The sequence below is a fragment of the Rhopilema esculentum genome, chromosome 11, assembly GCF_057945365.1.
Source record: "Rhopilema esculentum isolate cy_ngs chromosome 11, ASM5794536v1, whole genome shotgun sequence".
NCBI lineage: Eukaryota > Metazoa > Cnidaria > Scyphozoa > Rhizostomeae > Rhizostomatidae > Rhopilema > Rhopilema esculentum.
In genome coordinates, this window is record NC_142825.1 from 16,738,689 (window position 1) to 16,763,284 (window position 24,596).

The 24,596-nt window shown below is 36.5% G+C and overlaps 1 protein-coding gene across 5 annotated transcripts; it reads left to right on the forward strand.

Annotated features, from left to right (window-relative positions):
* The first annotated feature begins 4,263 nt into the window (after window positions 1–4,263).
* Window positions 4,264–23,213, forward strand: LOC135693870 (uncharacterized). Of its 5 annotated transcripts, none has more exons than XM_089111519.1 (5): window positions 4,264–13,601; window positions 13,797–13,864; window positions 14,178–14,299; window positions 15,156–15,229; window positions 16,946–23,213. In XM_089111519.1, exons 1-5 carry the CDS (start codon window positions 13,565–13,567, stop codon window positions 16,975–16,977), a joined length of 333 nt encoding a protein of 110 aa, XP_088967645.1. In that variant the 5' UTR covers window positions 4,264–13,564; the 3' UTR covers window positions 16,978–23,213. The 5 variants fall into 5 exon arrangements, with proteins under 5 accessions (XP_088967645.1, XP_088967644.1, XP_088967643.1 ...); XM_089111518.1 differs by having other exon boundaries at window positions 4,272–13,005; window positions 13,480–13,601; window positions 15,156–23,213; XM_089111517.1 differs by having other exon boundaries at window positions 4,272–13,601; window positions 15,156–23,213.
* The last annotated feature ends 1,383 nt before the right edge of the window (window positions 23,214–24,596 follow it).

The window sequence follows — 24,596 nt, forward strand, 5'->3', positions numbered from 1 at the left end:
TGATACAGTTTGTTATGTTGATTTCCATTATTTCTAACCAAGTTAATTTTGTTTAGAGTTAAAAATCAGTTGAATCAATATAATATGATACTTCTTAATTAAGAAAGCTTGTTTGAGTTTCTACAATAGTGTGCTAGTATGGAAAAATTGTAAGTAAAATAGTTTTTCGAGTTACAAATCAGTATAATGTGGCTCTGAACTGTCTTCATTTCTGTTAGTGCTTCGATTGTACATTATGTTTTGCCACTGGTTCCCATTTCCTTGCCCTTGGTAGTAATTGGGTGCTGGATAAAACTCTTGCATTGGCTGAAACATCATTTGCATCATTTTAAAGCCTTCTGACATTGTCTTATTCAAATCTTCTGAAAGTTGCCTAATTGTTGAAGAGAACTGTTTCTCAGAGGACTCAAATTGAGCAACAAGCTTCTTTTTCAATTCTATGTCTTCCTTTCTCATCTCAGCCTCTTCTGTTGCAAAATTTAAAATCTTCTCTTGGAAAGTAGTCTTCTTGATTGACTTGGAATTTCGGCGGTCTTTTAACAAATTTGCAAGTTCTTCTCTCCTAAGCTTCATTTTCTTTTTTAATGGTTCACAGGATATTGGTGAATCTTCGTCAATGTAATCAATATTCTCTTCATTGTTGCCAGCAATACTTGATCCCTGAGAATCCACTTCTATAGGAGAATTCTCCTCTGCCAATATTTCTTCATCATTTGCAGGATTATTTACGCCTGTTGTTTCAAAACCTCCATCAATGCTTGTTGCTGCTGGGCATCCAGCCCATATTTCAGAACGCTCCTGGTAAAGAGAAGACACTATTCTGCCACCACCACTTTTTCGCCCACTGTCGAGTGCTTTTCTGAAACTATTTTTCATTTTTTTCAGTTTCGAAGAAACTTTAGAAGCGGAAAATTCTTCTTTGGTTTCTCCTCTTGGAAATTCATCAGTAACTTCATCTGGATAGGCCTCTTGTAAACGGCATGCCAAGTCTTCGTACTTGGAGCGAATGGTTTCCCAGTCCTGTCCAGCTGCATATTTGGCTGTTTTGTAGTCCAAGACAATTTTCAACAATAGTGCAGTTTCTTCTTCTGTCCAAACGAAAAGTTTCTTGGTAATGTTTGTTGCTGCCATGTTGATAAAAATTGTCGTTATCGAGTCGAATGATGCGATTTACAAGTTTTGGCGCCAATCGAACAGAAGGAATTACTGCGCATGCTCTCCCTCCTCTGAAGCAATTTCTGGAACGGTTCCAGGATGCCCGTGTAAACGCAAGCAGAAAAAATTTGGAACCGTTCCAAACGGCACGGTTCCAAATGGAACCGTTCCATTATCTCTCGTGTAAACAGGGTCTTAGACTTCTTTTTGCATGCTTTGCGAAGAATTCTGGCAATACAGCTCTGCGATAGAAGAGGTTAAGCTGAGAAAGAATGGAGTTTTGAAAAAGATGTTCATCATACATAATGGATTGAAGGAACAAGGGTTGGTTATCTCCAAACCACACCACCAGATCAACTTTTCTTAATCCAGAGCAAAACATTTGACCTTGAATTTGGTAGTAATAGGCATGATTCTTTTTTAGCTCTACCACATCTTCAAAAAAACTGCTTATCTTCTACAGCGTCAATGAGAGAGGATTAAAATTTTGAATAAGGACACTTAATTTCAAGTCCCCGAGAATCTTGACCATGCTTTACAATACCCTCCAGGGATTCACCAAGACAAAAATGAATACTGGTTACAATAAGGCCAGGTTCATCAACAAAAATTTTATTGAAACCATTGCATAGCAAAGTCTCCAAATATAAAGAACAAGCATGGGACTCATAAGCCTTTCCATGTCATGTGCTAACAGAAGAGAAAGATGAACAAAACATTGACTTTAACTTAGACGATGGTTCAACAGTAGTGACCACAGCAGGGTAAGAATAGACCTTTCCCCTTGTTATGTCATGCACTCCCGAGTCCCCGGCCGTCTGTTTACGTTTTATATGGTGATCAAGACACATTGTATTTTGCTGCTCAAAAATTGTTAAAAATCACAGAAAATCCAGCGAATTCTGATGGCCAGCAGTTGCCTAGTTATTTTCAAAACTCTAGTCCAGGGATCAGTGACAAGGAACTTCGGCAACAGATTAACTTAACAAGAACAGAATTTTTATAGGTGCATTCGGGTCTACAAATGGCGATGGCTATTACAAAATAGTAGATACAGTGGGTGTGGATGAGACTGCAGAACAAGCCACAGTTGAAAAGGACGGTTGGTTAAGGTCCTTGACACTACTTCCAAGTTTAGACGATCGTTTAATTAATAGCCCTTTAACACCAACAGAGAATGGAGCAGCGCCCAAGGCATTTAGGAACAAAAAGAAGGATACAAACTATGGAAGGAGGGATATGTGAGTTCTGTACTTGTTATACCTAACATCAACGGGAAACGTATGTTATTCCTTGTGAAGGCAAAAGTATCTTCATCAATGAAGAGTGCCCAGTACATTGTAAAGGTTCATTTAGACCAAATCAATGGTGATGTGGTTCATGCTAAATGCGACTGTAAAGTTGGCCAAAGAGGGTGCTGCAAGCATGTCGTGCTTTACTTTATACTTTACTTGACTTTGTCAACAGAGATCTTGTTTTTGAAAAAGCAGAAGAAATTAAGAAGTACAAGAGGCCTCTTGTAACTGGAAGCAGAGACACATATTGTGCTACAACACAGTTTGCTTTGGAAACAAGTCCAGATGAACTAGAAGGCTTAGTGGAAAGCCTGAGATTGGCAGGCAAGGCCCCATAGAGTTCTAAAGTGATGACGTCACCAAAATCTATTTTTAGAATTTTTGAATTTTGACTCCATAACCTGAAAGATAATCATGAAATACCTCTAAATGTGTAAAATCAGGCAAGTGTATTACGAAATGGCAGAGATATGGCCACAGAGATATGGTTCTCTCCCCATCAAACCTCTGTATTTTGGTCTCTGTTAATAACTTTATGAACAGAGCCAAAATAACAGTGATTCGTTAAAAAACTTCAAATCTTTCATTAGCCATATCTCAACCGATTTTAGACATATCTGGCCAATTTTGCATATTTGGAAGTATTTCATGGTGATCTTTTACGCTATGTGGTTAAAATTCCAAAATTCTAAAAATAGGTTTTTGATGACGTCACACTTTAGAACTCTATTGCTCTGTGAACCAAAGTAGTCCAATAATTATCAGTCTTGCTCTTTGTTCTAAACATCAAGCACAAGAGCTTCGGAGAAGATTTTCAGGAAGCATTTTCAATGAGCAAACTGAGTTGCATTATATTCATAGACGTTGGCACATCTGTTGAAAAATCGATTGAGATTTGTACCAAAACAATACAGCAGAGTGAAGAGCCAGCATGGTATTCGAAAGGGGCCAAAAGAATAACTGCATCTATCTTTGGAAAAGTTTTAAACATAAGACCAAAGAAGTATCCATCCTCTCTAATGAAAGCAGTTCTTGACAAAAACAAATATTGTTTAGAGTCAATGCCAGCACCACTAAGATGGGGAATCAACTATTAGAACAGTGCTATTGCAAAATACAGTGAACTTAATCCTGAGCTTGAGGTGAAGAGATGTGGCTTTCTTATAAGTCCAAAATGGCCCTGGTTTGGTGGTACACCTGATGGTTTCATCTTTGATAATAATTGTCCTGTTGGAGGCTTGGAGGTAGAGTGCTCTTTTAAAAAATGGGACATGACATTGGAGGAAGCTTCTTTGACAGACCGGACTTTCTTCTTAAAGATAACTGGTGCTGGCTTTAAACTGAAGGAAAAATAAACTTATTATTATCAATGTCAAGGACTTTTAAATTTATTGGGACTTGAATGGATTGACTTTGCAGTTTTTACGTTAAAAGGCTTTGATTGTGAAAGAATATATAAAGATAAGTCATTGCGGAAGTAAAACATGCTTCCATCATTGACTGTCTTTTTGTTAAGCACATTTTGCCTAGGTTGTAAAAATGTTGCCATATTATTGTGAAACTATAAAAGCCTTTTATTTCTTGCAAAAGCTTACACACATGTTTAGTTTTCTTCAGAATGTCATAATCACGTTAATATTCATTTGTATTTTTTTTAATTTCTAATATTTAATAGAACCATGTTTAAATTTATATGTTTAAAGCTTTCATTTAAATAGGAAAATGTTAGAAAGACAAAGGAAAAAGACCCAGTGTGTTCTTGTAGTTTGATAAAATTGAAAACCACCAAAAATTAAAATCATTATATGATTTAATTTTGATAAATGTTTTTATCCTTAAAATGTCCCTCTCTACCTGGATTTGAACTGATGCAATTTACCTTGTCTCCATCTCCTCTCCCAAAGACAAATGCTCTTTTCTCCACATGAATGGTGGAATGTTGAGGCCTACACCTTCTAGTAAGTCACTATGTCAAAGCCAATGCAGTCAATGGTTACTCTTGTTGATGGATATGTCTCTTTGAAAGAGTTTGGCATTGTTTTCATAACTGAAGATTTAGATGGCCATATTAGGTATGATCTAAAATTGCTATGTAGAAAATCAAGCCAAGTGATCCATACTCTGGAGAACTGGGTTGTAGATATTCCTGCTCTGTAAGCAATCTCTTCTTCAAGGAGACCTAACCTCAGTCTCACAAGAACAAGAAAAGATTCTTGTTCAGCAGATAAGCTTCTCTTTGGACACGGTTTTATTTAGTCAGCTAATGTTATTTTGCTGGCATTTGTTTTTGTGTCAACCTAAATCAAGTTGTTGACAGCAGGACCAAAGGATTCCAAAATTATTCTGAAAGTTTCATAATCTGTAAGTCCAGTATAGAATCTAAATAGCTTTGGGTTTTCTTTCAAACCATCAACAGAGAAGTTGTTAGGTTTACCCTCAGAACCTGTTTGTTGTCTCAGGTCCTTATTAGCCTCCTCAAGTTGTTTATTTTTCAACTTCAATTCTGCAATTCTTTTTATCAGTTCGTTTTCAATGTCATTTGATATTGATCTGAAACAATTTGATATTTGATATTGATCAGGGCCTGAAGATATTGATCTTCACTAAGGCTGGTTCTGAACCAATCTGAACATGGTCTGAGCTTTGTTCGGTAGACAAGTTCATGTTTCCAGTATTGTAGCCTTCTGTAAATTACTTGACCTGCTCCGTGCTTTAACAGTTGTTCTTATTCTCTGCTCTTTCTTGTCGTAGGGATATTATTCATATAGGTTTTCCTACCACCAATGAAGTGGTTTGAGCATACCCTGTGGCCTTGGCCTGGATTGCCAAAGTTTTTCCTCGAAATCACGTGAAGCCACCGTTTACAAAGCTCTTGCTTTTCCTTACTTTTGCCGTTCGGAATCACATAATAGGAAAGCTGTGGATCTCTTAGGTCATTGTTAAAGCAATCTGGAACGTAGCAAATGATCGCTCCAATGGCAGACTTTATTTTTCCATCATTCCTTGATCTAGTCTGTGTCACATCCCCCTCGCTGTTCTCGTCAAGTTATTCTGTTGCCTAAGCTTCCTTGGCACTGGTCCCTGGACTAGAGTTTTGAAAAAAACTAGGGAAGAGTTGGCCATCAGAATTCGCTGGATTTTCCATGATTTTTTGGCAGTTTCTTAAGAATTTTTGAGCAGCAAAATACAATGTGTCTTGATCACCATAAAAAACTTAAACAGACGATCGCGACATAAAATACAAGTACCACAATGCATTGCAGACTCAGGAGCGCATGACGTAATAAGGAGAAAGGTCTATTTGATGCAGTGATGTGATATAATCTGTGTTGTGTCCAAGAAGAATTTGATGACTGACCACAGGTTTCCTTTTCAATGTCAAGAATGGCTGTTGATGGTAGGCACATATTATCTTGGTATGGTAGTCCATCGTATCTTTAAAATTGGAGCAGGATATATCATAATCATCGCTGAATGCCATTGAATTGTTGTCAGTGTCAGAAACAGATAAATTAACAAAAGAATCTTGAAAAGACGAATCCAATGAATCAACCATTTCTGTTACAATAGAAGAACTGCTTGCTGATAACATATCATCACATATGATACCATTGTCTTAAATTCTGACATTTGAATCTCTATGAAAGTGTCCCTGACCTATTGACAGCTGAGTGGCTCCTCATTATTAAATAACAGACTCTTAAGTCTAGCTGATTACACTTGACATTCTGAACAAATTTCTTTGCAGAGTTTCATAAATCAGATAATTTTTGCTTTTAAACATTCAGCAGCAAAATTATCTAGATATATTGATTCGGCTCTCTCCCTACTCAGATTGGCTCTGGTTCCAAAACTTTGATAACATTAGGGTGACACTGTTCCCCTATCATTCACAAAACCATAAAGCCATGTCAACCTGCAAATGCTTGTAGTCCTCCCTAAATGATACTTACTCGCGCCCTTGATTGCTTTGCTAGATCTGTTCATTCTACTTTAGCAAGCTTTTCTACAACAAGATCGTGAATAGTAATTATGTTGATGTGATATATTTGTGCCTCTTCTCTCATTGCTGTATTTAATGCCTTGTTTCTTTGATTGTAATTTTTGTTGGGCAGGTTTTCTAACCCAGAAGCTTTTCGTGCAGTTGGTAACATACAGTTCTTTTAATTGTCAAAAGCAGGCCATTTTCAGAAATGTTCTAAAGGGTCAATTTCAAACTTATCCAAGTGCTCTTTAAACTCTTTATTCCTGAAAATCTATGAGACCAACGTGTTCTGTGCCGCTTTATTTTCCTCCATCAAAGTCTTGTGTCTCCTATCTTAAAGCAACAAGAAACTAAACAACTGAAATCAAAGTCAATGCCGAATTGCAATTAAAAAGCTATCCCTGCCAATTTAAGAGAAGCTACAGAACCCCCAACCATCTAATTTTAGAAGCAGAGATCCCATTTTCTAAATCAAAGCTAAATTATTCTATCAAAATCCTCAAAATAAAAATAAAATTGATAAATCTAACAATAATTTCACAAGTGATTTGGGTGGCGTTTTGGGGTTTAGACTTTAATGGAGGTGGTCTTTCTAATGTAGGCTTTGCTGTTGGTGGTTTTTTGGGTGTTGGCTCTGGTGGAGGTAGTTTAGTCAATGTGGGCTTTGGTGGAGGTAGTTTGGTGAATGTCAGCTTTGGTGTTGGTGGTTTTGTGAGTGTAGGCTTTGATGTAGGCAGTTAAGTGAATTTGGGCATTGGTGAAAGTCGTTTAGTGAATGTGGGCTGCAGTGGAGGTAGGCTTTGAATTTTGGAGATATAATTGACAAGATGCCATTAACAATATTTATGACCGAGTCTCTATCGATGTTGTTTGTGCCACGTGTATGACGCGATTGTGTGTTCTTTGGGATACCTCCATTTTTCATCCTCCAAAGTCATGTTGCCTCCAATTCCACAATTACGATCCAGAGTGGTTTGAAAAATTCAGACAAAGCTGCCTGGTATCTTGAGAGGCGTTTCATTGTGGAGTCTCTAATTAGTGCCACTTCAGTCCCAGCAGAAAGCATAGTCTGAACGAGTCATTGATGTTCCTCATACCAACCAGGCTCTGAAATACGATGAGCTGGTGTTGATGGTGGCGAATTTGACATAGTTTATTGGGTTAGGCCAGTAAGGCACTCAACATCAATTAAGGTTTCTCTATATAGAAGGCTTAGAGGCAAATCGTGATTAACTTCCACAAGATTCTGAAACTATACAGTATAGTTCCATTAGCTTTATAATTGCATTTAAGGTTAAAGAAAGTGAAAAGTTCAATAAGACGCTAAGAGCAATGGATCATTGTACCTATCGCCCACTTCTGAACTCTCACAACTGATTATGACACCAAGGCTGATGATTGCCTTTGGTTTCCTGATTCCAGTGGATGGATTTTTCACAAGCTAAACTATGATTTACAACCTTTCTTGCCAAAAACTCTGGCAGAAGTCGGAGTTGACAAAAAGATGCTTACGCCAGTCTTCATGTTTATGAAGAGCTGTTATGAAGAGCTTTGATGAGCTGTTATGAAGAGCTTTTTTCTTTGCAGACATGGCAGTGGTATCATGTAATTTCAGTAGCTCTGATAGGAAGATCTTTCAAAATACCTAGCATACTCTCATTTAAACCCTTGATCAAACCTTGTAGGTAATCACTCGAAGTTCACAATGAGCAGAAAAAAGCCAAATAAATCCAAGTCAGAGCCAGAAGCAGCATCAAAGTCCAATCGGGAGTCCAATTGTCAGACTTGTCAGACTCCGCTGGAAAGTACTGAAAATGGTTCTCAACCACCAGCATGGGCATCGCCATTCAGAACCCAGCTATCAAAGAGAAGTTTCATACAAGATCAGATACTCTTCAACATGACCTGGCCATTCACCTATCAAGTCTTGAAAAACATATTATTGACATTTAAGTTAAACAAGGCCACCACTTGCAGAGGATCAAAGACACTGAAGCTATAGCTCAATCAAATCTGAATAAACTGGTCACTACCAATACTGAAATTGAAATGCTGAAAGGAAGGATTAACAGCTTAACAAATGAGCTGTAAGATGTTTGAAACAGACAAATGCGTAAAACTCTTGTATTCTATGGTTTTTCTCAGCATAATGGTCAGGGAAAGAGAAACTTGGAATGACTGCAAGATTACACTTTAAAAGAATCTGAAAAGCAGTGGTCAAAGTAGATTGAGCTCATCGTGCCAGTAGCAGAAATGAAGCGTCAAGTAACTCAAGATCACCTTTACCAATCTTTGCAGAATTCCTCTCATGGCAGGATGCCAACTATGTTCTAAGGAATCAGGACAAGATCAGGACAAGATTCAATGATTCTACTGGTAATGAATCAAAGATTAGAGTTGTGCAACTGTTTTCTGGAGCAACCCTAGACCTTCACAAAAAGATGTTGAAAATAGGAAGATATTTTTTGTCAATGAATGATGGGTGGAAAATCAAGACGACTTACCCATCCATACTTCACATGAACTCCGGTGAGGGGAACAATCAAATTTATAACTACTCAGAGGATGACTTGTATAAAGTTGAAGCTTACTTTACTTCTCTAAATGAACAGAAAAATAAAAATTTCCTATTAGCTGCATTATGTACTGCTGACTGCTAGTTGTTGTTTAGAGGTGAGCTAAAACCACTCTGGTATATATATTTTACTTATTTATTTTTCAATCATTACTTTAACTTTAAACCGGAGGTTGCCATCAAGGATATTTACAGATCGGATTGTGGGGAGGCTGAGACATATGACAGGTTTTTCTAGGAAGCTGACTAATACAACCTGCTGTGGAATTTGTTTCCATATATGCTACATGCAAAATGTGATGGTACTCCCAATTCTTCAAAACAGCTTTTGGAAGTGATCAAAGAAGCATTTCGAGAAAAAATTAAAAAAATTGCTTTGTGATGTCATCATGTTCAAATTTGGTTGTGTTATTCCAGAACAACATCAGGAAAAGTAGGTATAAAACACTGTTAATTTTTGTTTCTTCAAAAAGATTAATTTTAGATGGAAACTGTTTGATGTTTATATAGAAATGGGTTGTTAACCATCAACAATCTTTCAATTCATATCTAAGGATATCTTTAACTTATGTTTATGGCATCAAAATAAAAAAATCTAGTTTCTCTGAAGCATTAATACAATTGCACCCTGAAAAACATAACTGTAAGCAAAATCTGGATGATCAACCTTTATCAACAGGAACAAGAACAAAACTAAACTAATAAAAGGTAATCATAACTTCTTAAATTTTTGTAACTGTTAAATTGTTATGGAAGAAAAAAACAGTTGCAATCTTGCAAACACAATGCAATGTTGCATTTATTGCATTTGAAATGTGTGTATCCTTTGCTGCACAAGCGACATCTCTGCTGACTATCAATGAACAGCGGAAAGTGATCTATTTTGTCAAGTCTGACATCATCATCTGGTATGGGGACTACAGCTGATTGATGTTTTTTCTCTTTTGGAGGGTTGAGCTGCTGGGGCTAGAAGATGGTTGTCCTCTCTTATTCGCTATGGCTTCTTTACCTAAGGCAACTATGCAATAGTATACAATATGCATGTACCATTTCCTGGTACCAAGCTTCATTCTGTAGAGAGCCAAGCATATCACAGAGGTTAACAACGCCCATGTGCTTGTATTTCATGATGATCAGGGGGCAGGGTACATCAATCTTTGCACTATCTTTCGCACTACAATGTTTGACAGTCCCACCATCTTCAAAACCTACAAATGAGGAAACCATTTGAACTAGGCCATTATCAAGCCAACGAACTGACACAGACGTTCCAAATCTTTCTTACTTTTCAGGAACCTATCAGAACCTCCAAGTCGGTTGGAACGAATCGTGCCAATAGACTATATTCCATCTCCTTTCAAGTGCTGTACAAGCTTTAGACTTGCGAAAAGATTGTCAAAATAGACTTTGTGTCCTGAATGCTTTGGCAAATGCTCAATAAGCCTGGTAACAACCGCCCCTACCTTGCCAAATTCCTTGTTCTCTGGCTGCTTACCTGTGTTGACTTCAAAGTCATATAAAATCCCACTCACCCCGCATGTGGCTCAAACCTTCAAGCCCCACTTGTGTGGTTTTTTGGCAAGTACTGGCGAAGGGAAGATCTGACTTTTGTAGGCATCATGTGCTCATCTATTGAATTAGCCTCTTCAGGACTCAGACTCTGCATTTTGAACGCTTTAAATAATGGGGCGAACTTTATAAAGCTTGTCAACCCTAGCATCACCATGCTTTGGCATTGCAAGGTTGTCATTTACATGAAAAAAGCATTTTAGCTTTCGAACCTTGCTAAAGGCATTCTATCAGCAATTGCTGGAATCCCAGGACTCCAACACATTCTACATTGAAGATACTTGATGATGCCCATTAAATCAAGAATTCCAATAAAATGCTCCATCTCATTCTGAAAAATAGCAACACATGACATTGTTTCTTCAACAGAACAAAGGTTTGTTTGGCCAACAATATGTGAAATAAGTTGTTTATCAAAAAATTGGTGAAAATAGCCAAGTGATTTTTCCTGAAGGAGCAGAAAATGGAGGCCCATGAAACTTTGAATTGACAAATGCTTGCGGCTTTTTTCTGAAAATTAGCTAATTAAATACATGTTGAACATCAAAATGAATAACACCTTATGAAAGATCTCATCAAAGCGATTCGAATGGTGGTATTGGTTTTTGTTTTACTTTAGGAATTAATGTTTTTATGATGTTCTTTTCATTTCAGGATCAATCCAGAAATGTCAACGCGACAATGTTTGGCCTATGTGATGCATTCGCTTCGTGTTCTACAGCTATACGCAGACATAATTAAGGCATTAATAATACTGAACAATAATGGATTGATAAATATATTGTTGTTATGGTATCTAGTTGTGTTAACGGTACTGTCAATCATTTAATTCCGTTGAGATTCATCTCCTTTGATTACGTTTTTGCATTAGTTAGTGGCTTCCCTGTGAGCAGCCCTTTCGCATAGGTTTAAAGAAGGCTCATTTCCTAATAAACATCCATCGATCTATTATTGTTCCTTTCGCCATACTGTTTTTTTCTTTCATCAATAGCTCCAGATTATCAATGACTGTAACTTTAATGAATTTTAAAATTTTGAGTTGTTGCAAAATTGGTTTAATTTATTCTTAGTGTAATTTGTTTGTATCACTAAAATATATTGTCATTTCCCATGAGATATGCGGTTCTCTTTCATGTCCTTGCTCTATCGTGGATTGATCATGTGATTTATCTGCTTTAAAAACTAAATTGAAAATTATTCCTGCCAAAGGAGATTTTGAACACGCTAGGTGAGTATGTTAATTTTTTGTTCTGAGCTGAGCCAGTAATCTTAGAATAAGTAAAAGTGAGATGCATTACATGTTGGAAAAAGTGCAAACAAAAAGGTTTGATTATGCTGATAATGACCATGCAAGAATTTAACTCCAGATAAATTGAACTTAAGGCAGGCTTTCTTCAATTGTTGCGGGGCTGGATTGATCTTGATTTGTTCTTAGATTATTATTAGCGTGTAAGCAGTGGTATTGCTAGCTATTGCCTTCCAGGCAGGTGCAGGTGTTTACGCCTCGTTTGCCTACAAAGATAGTGTCTATTATTCTTCTTTTGCAAACATATTTGGAAATTAATCGCCAACGTTACTCTGAACCGCAAAATCTATCGTTTTAGAGATGAAAGGGGTTGGCTCAGCCTCTTCATTTTTCTTTTAATTGGTTTCTAACTTTTTACTGGTTTTAATTTTCCCCTTTTTATCTTCTTCCCCATGATAGGCAGCCAACATGTTTTACATTACATTAAGTTACGTCTCAATAAAAGGAATGAGTATATAAATTTCTCTAAAGTTTGGTGGTGTAAATTGTCATTTATCTTTAAGAAAATGGATACAGAAAAGACACACAAAGGAATTGTGGAGGAAATGGATGTATGATCTCATGTTTTATTATATCCTTAGTCTTGACTATGAACATTTTTGTTTTTTTAATTATTCCACGGAGAGGCATGTTTCCCTTAGCAATGCTAGTGTGAATCTCACAACTTCTTAACTTTGCTTAAATTCACTTTTTCCACCCCATTGCTTGGACACTTAACTTTGTTGCAATCAATTGATAGTATATCAAAATTGATTATTCTAAATTGATATTTGGGTTTGAATTTTGTTTAAGACGGATTAGAATTGCACATTTTAATATCTTCATTTAGCGTAATATAGAACCTACCATACCAGCAACAGATTGGCACAGTCAAGCGCCATTTTACTTGATTTTATTTCACTTTTCTCAATTGCCTAGCATGAATAATAATAAAACAGTGATTTTAAGCATCGTTTTCTGACTTTTTGATAATTAGTCAGTTTGACGACAATAATTTGACCCAACCAACCGTTACTCTCTACATCTCAGAAATAATTATATACTTTTAAAATATTTTTTATAGTCTTTTGGTATAAATTTTCCCTTACCTTCCAGGAGGTTGAAAACGGAGAAAGAGATGGTATGATCGCAATTCTGTGTACTATTTTGCATGAAAAAAAATCAAATTGTTCATTTTGTTAATATCCTTCTTAGTCAGGCTAGAATGTACGTCAGTCGTAACTGAGTACTGCTTGAGTTAATTTTAGGCTGGACTTTACTTTGTTTGCAATTTCACTTCTTATCACCATATTCTTTGAACATTACGCTCTGTTGCACTCAATGAATATTGCATCAAATTTGATCATTCTAAATTGATCTTAGGGTTTAAGTTGTCTTCAAGACGATTTTGAATAGTAGATTTCAATATTTTCAGTGCTACTATACTAGCAAATTAAAAGATTTTAATTTTTTCATTTAACAGTTTTGATATTTAGTCAGTTTGACAACAATAATTTTACCCTATCAACCGTTACTCTCTACCTCTCAGAAATAATTATATATTTTCAAAATACTTTTTATAGTCTTTTGGTATAAATTTTCCCTTACCTTCCAGGAGGTAGAAAACGGAGAATCCTTGGCGGGGGAAGAGAAGGAATGAACGCATTCCTTTTTATTATTTCACATTAAAAAGAAAACAAATGTTGAAGAGAACTGTGGCGGCAGGGGAAAAAGGAGGTATCATCGCATTCCTTTCTATTATTTCACATGAATTTTTAGAAGCAGTGATTTTTAGAATAATTTTATGATTTTCGATGATATCTCATCAATTTGATAACAATAATTGTACCCTATCAACCGATACCCTTCGTGATGATAGGCAGCTTGAAAAAGGTTGACTGTTTGCGTTACAAATTTTGGAATATCTTTTAGGAGGTGGAAAAAAAAGTAAAAAGAAAAGAGAGCAGCAGGTGGAAGTTGTCGTCGGGGGAAGGAAGAAGGTATGATCTCATGACTTTGCATTATCTAACAGGAGTAAGAAACCTTTGCTCATTTTTTTATTGCCACAGGTAGTAATTTTTTTTCAGCAAAAATAATATGAACTTCAAAAGTGGACGTTCTGCTTGACCTGCATTTAGAGTTCTTATTGTTAAAATTTTACTTTCTTCCACCCGACTCCTTGACCATTAGGCTTTGTTGGAATCAATTAATAATGCATCAAGATGACTATTCTAAATTGCTCTTCAGGTTGAAGCTTGTGATTTAGACTGATTAGAACTGTCAGTTTTAATATATTCATTGGATGTTTTGTAGATGCTGCTATGCCAAAGAAAATTGGGCGCAATGAAGCGCCTGATTTGCCAATCATTCCATTTATCAAGGAAAACCCCATTCATTATGTTGAATTGGGAAAGAAAGCGCCTCAATGAAAAAAGGTATTTATAACAATATATCAATACGGTATTTTCATGCTTAGTGGCACCTCTCCCCCCACCCCTCTACTCTCGTACAAACGCTATTTCCTCTCTCGTTAAAGCTCTGCTGAAAATGGCTCTACACACTTTTTTGATAAGAATACCTAATTTTTTGTTGTGACTTAATATTCTTAAAAAATTTCGATTTTGAGCCTTGGATTATTTCTAAATTATTCTTGCTCGACACAAGGTCTAAATTCGCCTTAGGATCAAAGAAAAACATGAAATCTTTCTGATGTGTTCCTTCATCATGAATGTAGCAAGAACAAACAGAACGACAAAATGTGATGTTAAAATGCAAAAAATAATTACACGAATACGATCCTATTCATATCCAGATAAAGGAAAAGTTTCAGTCTTGATGAAGGTTGAGCCTGGCATTATTCTTAAATTATTTTTAAATTTTTTGCAATTTCGAGCCTCAAATTCTTATAGACTTTATGAGCCTCAATATTCCTATAGACTTTATGAGCCTCAATATTCCTATAGACTTTATGAGCCTCAATATTCCTATAGACTTTATTCTTATAAAAAGGTGTGTATTCTCAATAAACCAGCCTTCAGTTTCTTTTATATAGACATTGATGTTCGGAAATGCTCCCCTCCATCTATGAGCCCATTTAATAATAAGCTAAGAAAAGCGTGATAAGAGATTGAGCCCCTTGATCTGAACAGATTCCAAATTATGTCTTCATGCACACACACTTTGTTGGTGATATTATTGAGAGCGCTTCATTTTTCATCTTACAATGTTTCAATATCTTTGTTGCATCTCATAAGTGGCAGCTCAGTAATAACGTTTCTCTTCTCTCTACAGACCAGGGATGAGGATAATAATAAAAATTTTAAAGAAAAGAGAGAAGAGACAAGAAAAAAGAATTGAGAAACCCGGTGAGACATCCATTGGTAATTTTTCTTCAGGCTCGCGGCACTGATTGGTCAACTATACCGGTCTTGTGCTTGCGTTTTTCTGATTGGCCTATTTCGATCCACAACTGGGTATATATTTTTCCATCATGTTTTTTCGGAACCTATTCTGACGTTTTATGCTCTGAGGAGTGTCAGACGAAAAAGCTTTTAGTATGTCGTAAAATGTATGCTTTTTTCAAAGCCATTTTCAAATTCTGTACCGCAAAAAAATTGTTCATAGAAATATTTCCAGTTCAAAGCTACAAATATAATGAATTAGGAGATTGATTAGGGTTTGCAGTAAAAAAGTGGCAGGCTAAAAAGATTATTGCCGCCTACTTTGTATTTTAATTTCTAAGCTTAATTGTCATAACTCACGAAAACTATAGAGTAGCTTAGGGGCCAAAGGCTCATTTTCAAGGTTTTTAGAAAGGGCATCTACTCCTGTGGCTTTTTTCAAGGTTAGGCGTGGCTGCGATGTCATAGTGACGTCATATTTCATTGTTTTGATGATTTTTAAAAAAATGAATAAGCAAAATCATTGTTTACACCAAATTGAAAAACAAGTTAACGCGATTTTAATGGTGGTATTGGTCTTAGGTTTATATTACAAATTGATGTTCCTACGACATTTTTAATTCCTGGTAATGTGGTGTTTTTTAGAGGCCTGGCCCTCCACTTTATGTTGGATTCCCTATGGATTAATTGCCGTAAGTCAAAAATGGTGTCGAGTATTTTAGGGGCCAATGGCTCATTTTGAAGGGTTTAGCGAGTGGGATTTTTTGGGGTAGTTTTTCTAGTGTTGGGTGGGGCTGAAATATCATAGTCAGGTCATAATATGGAATTTCCAAAAGTTTTGAAATAGTATTTGATTGAATACATGTTGCACATCAAAATGAATTACCTCAAGTCAAAGATCTCATTGAAGCGATTCAAATCGTGGTATCGATTCTTCTGTAGCGTAAAGAGATTAATTAATTATGTTGAATTCATTTTCAAACCTTCATTGATTTTCTTCGTAAATCCCCCCGGTGGCGCGGGCCCTGTTTATCTTTTATCTTCAAAATTGTCAAACAAAGGATGATGAACTCTTATGTTCTGGTTGATTGTTTACATAAGGATTAAATAACCCATAATCCAGACAGCACGCAGGTACTTTTCGAATTCGAGTTCGAATGTGAAATTCGATGCGGCCGTTGATGAAGTTTGAGTTCGTTGTTCACAGGCAGTGATTCGATTGCGAGATGGATGCTTATGCGATCATTATTAACCTAGTTGAATTTAGTTGGGCACAAGAAATACTTTATTACTCAGACTTGGATCGTTTGGGTTTTTCAAGACCGCATGCTTGGATTATTTGGGCATTGAGTTTGACGCCTTAACTATTTGCCAAGAAAATTGGACTCCTTTATATATATAATTGCAGTTACGCAGTCCCGACATGAAGGTTTCATGTTGTTTCTGCTTCTGCAGCTCTGCACACTACTTCTGATAAACTTCTCCATTCTTTGCGGTCCCTTGCTGTGGATCGTATCTTTTCAAAATCTCCATTGTTCTTTATGTTCGGTAGTGGAAAAGACCTTTCCATTGCTCTTGCTCTGGTGATATCTTTATTTAAGGTTGTCACGAGAGTTTCTCTAGGTCTGCCTCTGAATCCCCTCTCCGATCCCTCAAAGTAAAATCTCATTGCCTTCACAGCCGGTGTATCGTCGGACGAACGCAATATGTGACCAAACAGCCGCCATCTCCCCTTGAGGATGTCAATTGAAATTGGTCCTTCTTCGCATCTTTTGTACAAGTTCTGATTGGAGATCTTGTTAGGATACTTTTTCTATTAACTATGCATTTTCTGTATACTTGTATGTGGACCTTATTGAGGACATAAATCAATCGGACTGGAGTTTTATGGATTGATTAATATAGCTACGGTTGTTTAATGGTATCGCTGATAATTGGATTGTAAATCATTTAATTCATCTTGTGCGAAATGGTTTCTTTTTTTCAAATTCTGGTCTCCCTGTCAGCGGCCCGCGTTTTCGGTCTTTGCTGACTCCATTACACTTTTGAAATTGTTTTGAGGAGAAAAGAGAAGAAGTCGGAAGGTATGTTTGTATCACTAATAATTTAATTGTTCTTACTATAAGAAAGCATTATTTTTATTGCTTGAATATGGAATATGAGAAGAAAGTGTTCCTCTGCGCTTATGGAAATTTATTTACTTTCTGTCGCTAGTATCCCCCAATACTATTCGTATTGCCGAATTGTAGAACATGACATTAAAAAGATTTGTCGTTTCTAAAATTATAAGTTTTTGTCGGTTTTATTCATGAGATTACAGCTGCAAAATTTGCTCCTTTGTTTGAATTATTTGTGACAGCTTTTCTTTAGAACAATAATTCGGCAGCTGTTCACTTTGCACACAGTTTTATAAAGCATTCTAAACAAAAGATAATGTCATTGTAATGATGACAGGATACTTTTTCCTTCATATTTACCCCAGTTTCTTAGACGTGTCTCATTGTTTCTGCAGATATTTGAGTGACCTTGGCAAACACATTTTTCAATTAAATAATTTTTAGTAAGTTGTCTGCTACACTATTTGTAAATTTCCACTTTCACCCAACCATATTGAATTAAACTGTTGAATTAAACGTCAAGTGTATTTCGCTCTTGTTGCAGCAGTGGTTTTGTCACAATGTGCATTCTTGCTTTTAGCTAAATGTTTTTTTCAGCAAAATTTGCCTCTTCATCTGAATCAATTGAATAGTTGTCTACTATTTTAGCAATTGTAGTTTCTATAATTTCAAAAGGGATGATATCTTCAGCAAAATTATCTTCTCCACGATCAGGAAGATGGTTTATATCATCACAATTTTCTAACTCTTCAGTTTCACTCAAATCCGGATCAGGTATCAAAACAGCCTGTTCTTCAGACTCTCTGCTTACTCCAAAAGTTGAGATTCTTGACTTATCGATGTCCCAACAGAAAAAGGCATCTGCAGGTCAAGGAGAAAAAATGAACTTTAATTTTTAATCAAGACCATTGAAAATGAATGCAGTAGTTTTTCTAAGGTCGATGTGATAAATGAACAATAACCCTGAGCATACCTGTGCCTTTTGAAAAAATTTACAAATTTTATTTCTACTTTTCCAATTTCATTTTCACTTTTCGACTGTTCAATATGTCTACATAAAGCTAAATGTTCACCACCCAAACATATTGGCTCCTAAAACTACTAAAAGATTGCGTTTTATTCGTAAATCTTGACCTTTATATTTGTAGATTTCGGTATATATTGCACCCTCTCTTCTTGATGTTATTCTACAGCAACACAACGGAAATCAGAAATAACGGGGAAAAAATACCTATAGACATTACAAGAGGACATAAATGTCTAAATTGAATATAAAGAAACACTGGCATGTTTTTCTAAGAACCCTGAAACATATACCTGCAATGAAGACCTTGTTCAATGTGTCACTTGATGTCACTTCAAATTAAAATCGTGTCCACCATTTTTGAAAATGCAAACATTATTCAAAGTGAGGCTAGAATTGTTCCTGATGGGTGGTTGTCATAGAAATAGGCACCCCCCTATTGGTTAACAAACTAATCAGCATAAATTACCATCTCATTTTCAAATTATGCAATTTTTCTTCTGTTGTTCAGGAACAACATTGCAAAATAAAGGGTTAATTTTGGTCTAGACAAGCTTTGTTTGAGCATTCAGAATCTTGTTGGTACTTGTAGGCAAATGAAAGGTAACGGACAAAACTTTCAGTTTCATTGCCATAGAAATTGCATGTACCTGTGATTGGATCCATGCAATTCATTTTTGCCAGCTGCAACTTTGCGTCACGATACCTACATAACGGGATACGTTTTAAAACATTTCTAATTTCGACAGACGCCATATTCATCAAGATATCTCTAAAACGAACATTAAAAACTTGACAAAGCATCAGCCAGTGATCAATTGGACATGTTTTTATTAACCTGAATTTTCTTGCGTCTGATGTTCCAAGAGGACAATATTTGTGAATAATCAGAAATGCAGTTTGCATATGCAGAGTTCAAACTGAAGTATCTATAACATTTTCCAGTTATATTTTGCTTTTCGTTATTTGCTCCAAATTGTCAGTCTCTTTTATATCCTCAGTAATGAGGGTTGTCTGCATTACAGTTTTTTCATCAACTTCTACCTTTGCCTTTTTTTATTTTTGAAAAGCCTCTGCAGCTTGGCCATATCTTCCTTGGGATCTCCAACTTTCAAGTGGTCTCTTGCGCGATTTGTTTGTTCTGAGTGGCTGAATCTTTTCATTTGATGGTGGACTGCATGGCTTTTGTTGCCTGTTCTTTTGTACCAAGTGCTTTGGTTCAGATGTGCTTAGGAAAATGCTGTTTGTTTCATCCTTCCACATCAAACTATCCATCGTCTTCAGAATAATCTCAAGATTGTTATTAAGTTCCATTAATTTGGCCTTGTTGGGACACTGGTGAATTTGATTTTGCAAAGTTTCTACCTTTGAGATGCATGCCCTACTTATAGAGCTTCATTTTTGTAAGTTAGCATGAGCGTCATCACTAGAGTTGGTACTTTCTTCATCGATCGCTGTTGGCATTCATGTTGTTGAAGATTTCTCTTTATAAGGGCTGTCGTCTTTTTATCAACTTGCAGGATACTTTGGTCGATCTTCAAGAAAGATTGATCAAGATATTTTTAAGGCAGGCTGCTCCAATCAATGTGTTTGCAATATGTAGAACATGTGTTTGCAAGACAATTTGTTCTGGCATCAGTCCGAACACTCACATTGGGAAATCCCTTAACTGCACTTATTATGAATAAGTCTCACACCCCGACAAAGATTTTATTTCAAAAATCAGACTTGTCTTATCTGCCAATATAATGCTGCTATCCCTAAAAGAGTCCGTTACAACATTTCTTATAGGAACCAAACAGTGCTGAATAAATGCTTTTGGACGATTTTGCAAGTATGATGGAATGTTTTGTGCATAGGATCTAATTCCATTAGATTTTTGTGCCTTAACAATTTCTGTTAGATACTCCCGATACTGATATGGCAAGAAGCGTTCAATTATCAAGTCAGTAATGCCACAAAGAGTCTTTTTCGTTGACTTCTTTTTAAATTTGTATTTCAATAACTTGTTCAATGATTCTGCTCCATTGTTCGTATTGATATTTCTTCCTAATTCCTTTTCTCTAAATGCATGCATCCAAGGCTCTTGGCAAGAAAGCCACCATTGATTAAATCTTTGCAAGAAGGGCCATTTGAATTATTTGGTGCATCAGCAATCAGATGTAGCTGTTTGAGTAGCTCCCGACGTTTAATACACAACAAACTGGATTCCTTTCTTCTTTTGCATCGTTTCCATGCTTGTTCTCTATGGAGTGCACACATTAAAACTCTTGTGTTGCACTCCTTAAGGTGGAGGATAGGTCGAAAATCTGAAATTTTTTTGAAAAAATGCAAAATCGGTTTTTCCCTTGATTATAACGTTTTACTATCAGAGAATAGAAAAATAGCAACAAAGTACCTTATTTTTTACTTTAAGACTGTCTATCTAAACTTTTTAATCAGTTGGTTTGGTGATTTTGACGTCAAATTGCGATCAAAATCTTTCAGTTTCGTGACTTCCTATCAAAAGATTTAGGCCTACTTTTCCCGATACCCGGATATCATTCGAAAGCTCATTTTTTGCTTTGTTTGATTTTCCCATTATATTAGTATTCAAACTAACAATCAACCTGTAATTTGCCTTTGTCAAAGTCTACTTAGACAATCAACTTCAAAACGAGACTGAGAACATTGCATCTGATTGCCCAAGGCCAAAGATAGTGGTCATTGATTGGTTCGTTGGATCAACTGATTTCAACTGTCGTTTTCGACTAAAGTCTGTGGTTTCAAACAAGTGTGTTCCAATTATTTCTTCGATATTATACTTTTTATTCCTTGTCATGGGCAAGATAAATTTCCAGCGCTTCAAAGGCATTCGGAAAAGGAGACAGATAAAAAAGATTGTTATTCAAGAGGCCATCGAAGAGGCAACTTCAACGAACGAATGCAGGCCTATCACACCCTCATTTTCCATGGCAACAACGAGCGCAAAAAAGCTTGAAGCATTTGGCCTTACACTTGAAAGTATGCAGGATGAAATAGTTGGGATAGAGAGTCAGATTCAAATGGAAAATTGCTTTCTGATTGTTAGTAAGCAATGTTTGAACAAGTTATTTGTTGAACTTTGCTGCCCAAACTGTAACCAGACTGGCGTAATCTTTGACACTGTGAAGGGGAAACGATATGGGATTTTGTAGCAAGGCCTTCACTTACTGTAGTCTCTGTCAGTCAAAAATTAGCCAGGAGTACTTAAGCAAAAGAGTAGACCAATCAGAATCGACACAGAAACCATTTGAAGTTAAAGTTCGATCAGTGTTTGCATTCAGGGGTATTGGGTGCGGCTACAATGCAATAAAGGACTGGGCCAGCATGATGAATCTTCCAAATAGTCCCAGTAAAGACTGATATGCCACTGCCAAAGACAAGTTGTTCATTGGAAGTGGAAAAGCATTTGAGGAAGTTGCCACAAAATCTGTTGAAGTAATTAAAGATAGGTACAAACAGATTGGTACATTGCCAGATTGTAATGGAACTGTGGACATTGCTGTTTCATACGATGGTTCATGGCAAAGAAGAGGAGGAGGAGGTCATAGCTCTCACAATGGTGTAGCGGCTGTTATTGATGCTTTAACTGGCTTCCTATTGATTATGAAGTGTTGTGCAACCTTTGCTATCAGTGTTTGAAAGCTCCAAGTGCAGATGACCCCAATTATGCAGAGTGGCAAGAAAACCATTCCTTAAAATGCTCCAAGAATTATGAGAGAACAGCCAATTCAATGGAACAGGAATGTGCGAAGAGGCTATGGAACCGTTCTGTAGCTAAATACCAGTTGAGGTACACAACAATGTTTCCAGATGGTAACAGTAAAGCATTTGACTCGGTTGTTGAGGCTAAACCATATGGCAATAGTGTTACTATTGTAAAAGAGGAATGTATTAACCATGTATAAAAAAGAATGGGAACTGCCTTAGTCAACCTCCCGCAAGAATGCAAAGCTCAAAAGGACTCCATATCAGGAAAGGGGAAGTTGACCAGAGCAAAGATGCTCAAAATTCAAAACTATTATGGACGGGCAAAACTATTTTGCAATCTTATTTCATTTAACATCCACTGATGAAAACCCTAAGCAGGTCCACTGCCCACCAGGACAGAATTATTGGTGTTTCTGGCAGCGAGCAGTATCTAAAAATGCAAATTCTGGGTCACATAAAGAGCATGAAACGATCCCAGAAGATGTTGGCAAAAAGCTTGTTCCAATATTTCAGCGACTGACTGATGAACGTTTGCTAAAAAGGTGCATCAGAAGCAGAACACAAAATCCAAATGAGAGTTTGCACGGTCTTCTTTGGAGATTTTGCCCAAAATTAACATTTGTTGGTCGTCATATGGTTGAAATTGCAGCACGAATGGCATTATGTCAATTTACAAAGGGAGCAACCTTTCGTCTAACTCTTTGTAAATTTCTAGGTATTGAGCCTGGCCACCACATGACTGAGGGGACATTAAAAAAGTCAATGGAAAGACTTAAAAATACTGCCAAAGCATCTTCTACCAAAGGAAAGCAGAGAAGGAAAACTATTAAATATGCAAAAACGTCCAAAGAAAAAGCCAAGATGACGAAAGAAGGCAAAACGTACCAGGCTGGACTCTTTGAATGAAATCTTTTTTAAAAAGGAACAATTATGATAGAACTCCATTAAGACATTACCCTTTAGTTCCTTACATTAATATAAATTGGAATTACCTTTGTTTCACAAGAAAACTGAATGGATAAGCAAACAATATTATGTTATATTTTCAATTGTGATTATTCTCTATTTCTCATTTTGCGCTCAGGTAAATTTCTGAAAATAGCTGGAGTTCCAATATATTTTGTCCAGGGTTGTCTGACAAAAAATTTAACAAGTTTCTTTCTCAAAAAATGCAGCAGATGATTTTTGTAAAACTCTTTATTTACTTATGATGATAGATGCATAAACATTCGAAAGATCAATAATTTGGTGATATTTTACATGAAGTTAAGTGCAAGTTAAGTTAGATTATTTTGCAATACGTACAAGGTGTTTTCTATTCGAATGCTGCCCTTCATAATTTCGGAATAATCATACGTCTAAAACGGCTAACGTAAAGCATAATGGATTCTGGCGATTTTCAAACACAAAATTTACCATCAAGAGTTGTTCGAAGAACATATCTGGTGACTTATAGTCAGGCAAATTTGGAGATTTTTCCAACAAGAGAATCCTTTGGCAAAGCAATAGCTGAAGCATTTGACAGAGGATCTGGCAAAGTTAAAACTCAGCACTGGGCGTGTTGTCTTGAAAGACATCAAGATGGTGGGCAGCATTATCATGTGGCAATAAAACTAACAGGGCCAAAGAGATGGGTAGGAGTAAAAGAGCATTTCACAAAAACGTTTGGTATTGTTGTGAATTTCTCAGAAGGACATGACAATTATTACACTGCTTATAAGTACATTTGCAAGTCAGATGATGATATCTTTAAAAGCCAGGACCACCGGGATTTATCTGAAGTTGGGTCTCCAAGAACCAAGAAGTGCATTAAGGCTTTCAGAGCTTCAAAGTTAGAGGAACGAAAGCGCAAAAGCAATGATAGTGCAAATCCAGACAGGAAGTTTAGGGGCCTAAGCAACCTTGATGTGTCAGATTTTTTAAAAGAGAAAAACATTGCTAGTAGCACTGAACTTTTTGCAGTAGCAAATGCCCAACTTCTTGAGATCACCATCAACTGAAGAGGAATGGTCTAAAATATCGCAGGACCTTCAAGATTTGTGGAATTTTCCACACTGTATCGGTGCTATAGATGGGATACACATTTCTATGGATTGCCCCAAAAATGGTGGTTCCCTTTTCAACAACTACAAAGTGTGGTATAGTATTGTTCTCCTAGCTGTTTGTGACGCTCCTTAGTATAGATATTGAGATTTTGGCTAGTTAAGAAATTGAGAAAGGATCCGAGAATGATAACTTTAATTTGCCATGCCCATCATCTATTCCTGAGTGTAAGCTGGAAGAAGTGCCATAGTTTTAGTTGGAGATGAAATTTTCCCACTTAAAACTTGGCTAATACGCCTGTACCCTGGCTAGCAAACTGAAGATAAAAAGATTTTCAACTATGGTTTGTCTAGAGCACAGCATATAAATCGAGAATTCATTAAGAACTCTAGCTGCTAGATGGAGAATACTTGGC

Excerpts from the sequence above, each read along its gene's own strand:
- LOC135693870 (XM_089111517.1), top strand. The coding sequence starts at position 13,565 with ATGTTGAAGAGAACTGTGGCGGCAGGGGAAAAAGGAG. Across the intron at positions 13,602-13,796 it reads GGCGGCAGGGGAAAAAGGAG|GAGGTGGAAAAAAAAGTAAA; the intron begins GTATCATCGCAT and ends AATATCTTTTAG. Across the intron at positions 13,865-14,177 it reads TCGTCGGGGGAAGGAAGAAG|ATGCTGCTATGCCAAAGAAA; the intron begins GTATGATCTCAT and ends GATGTTTTGTAG.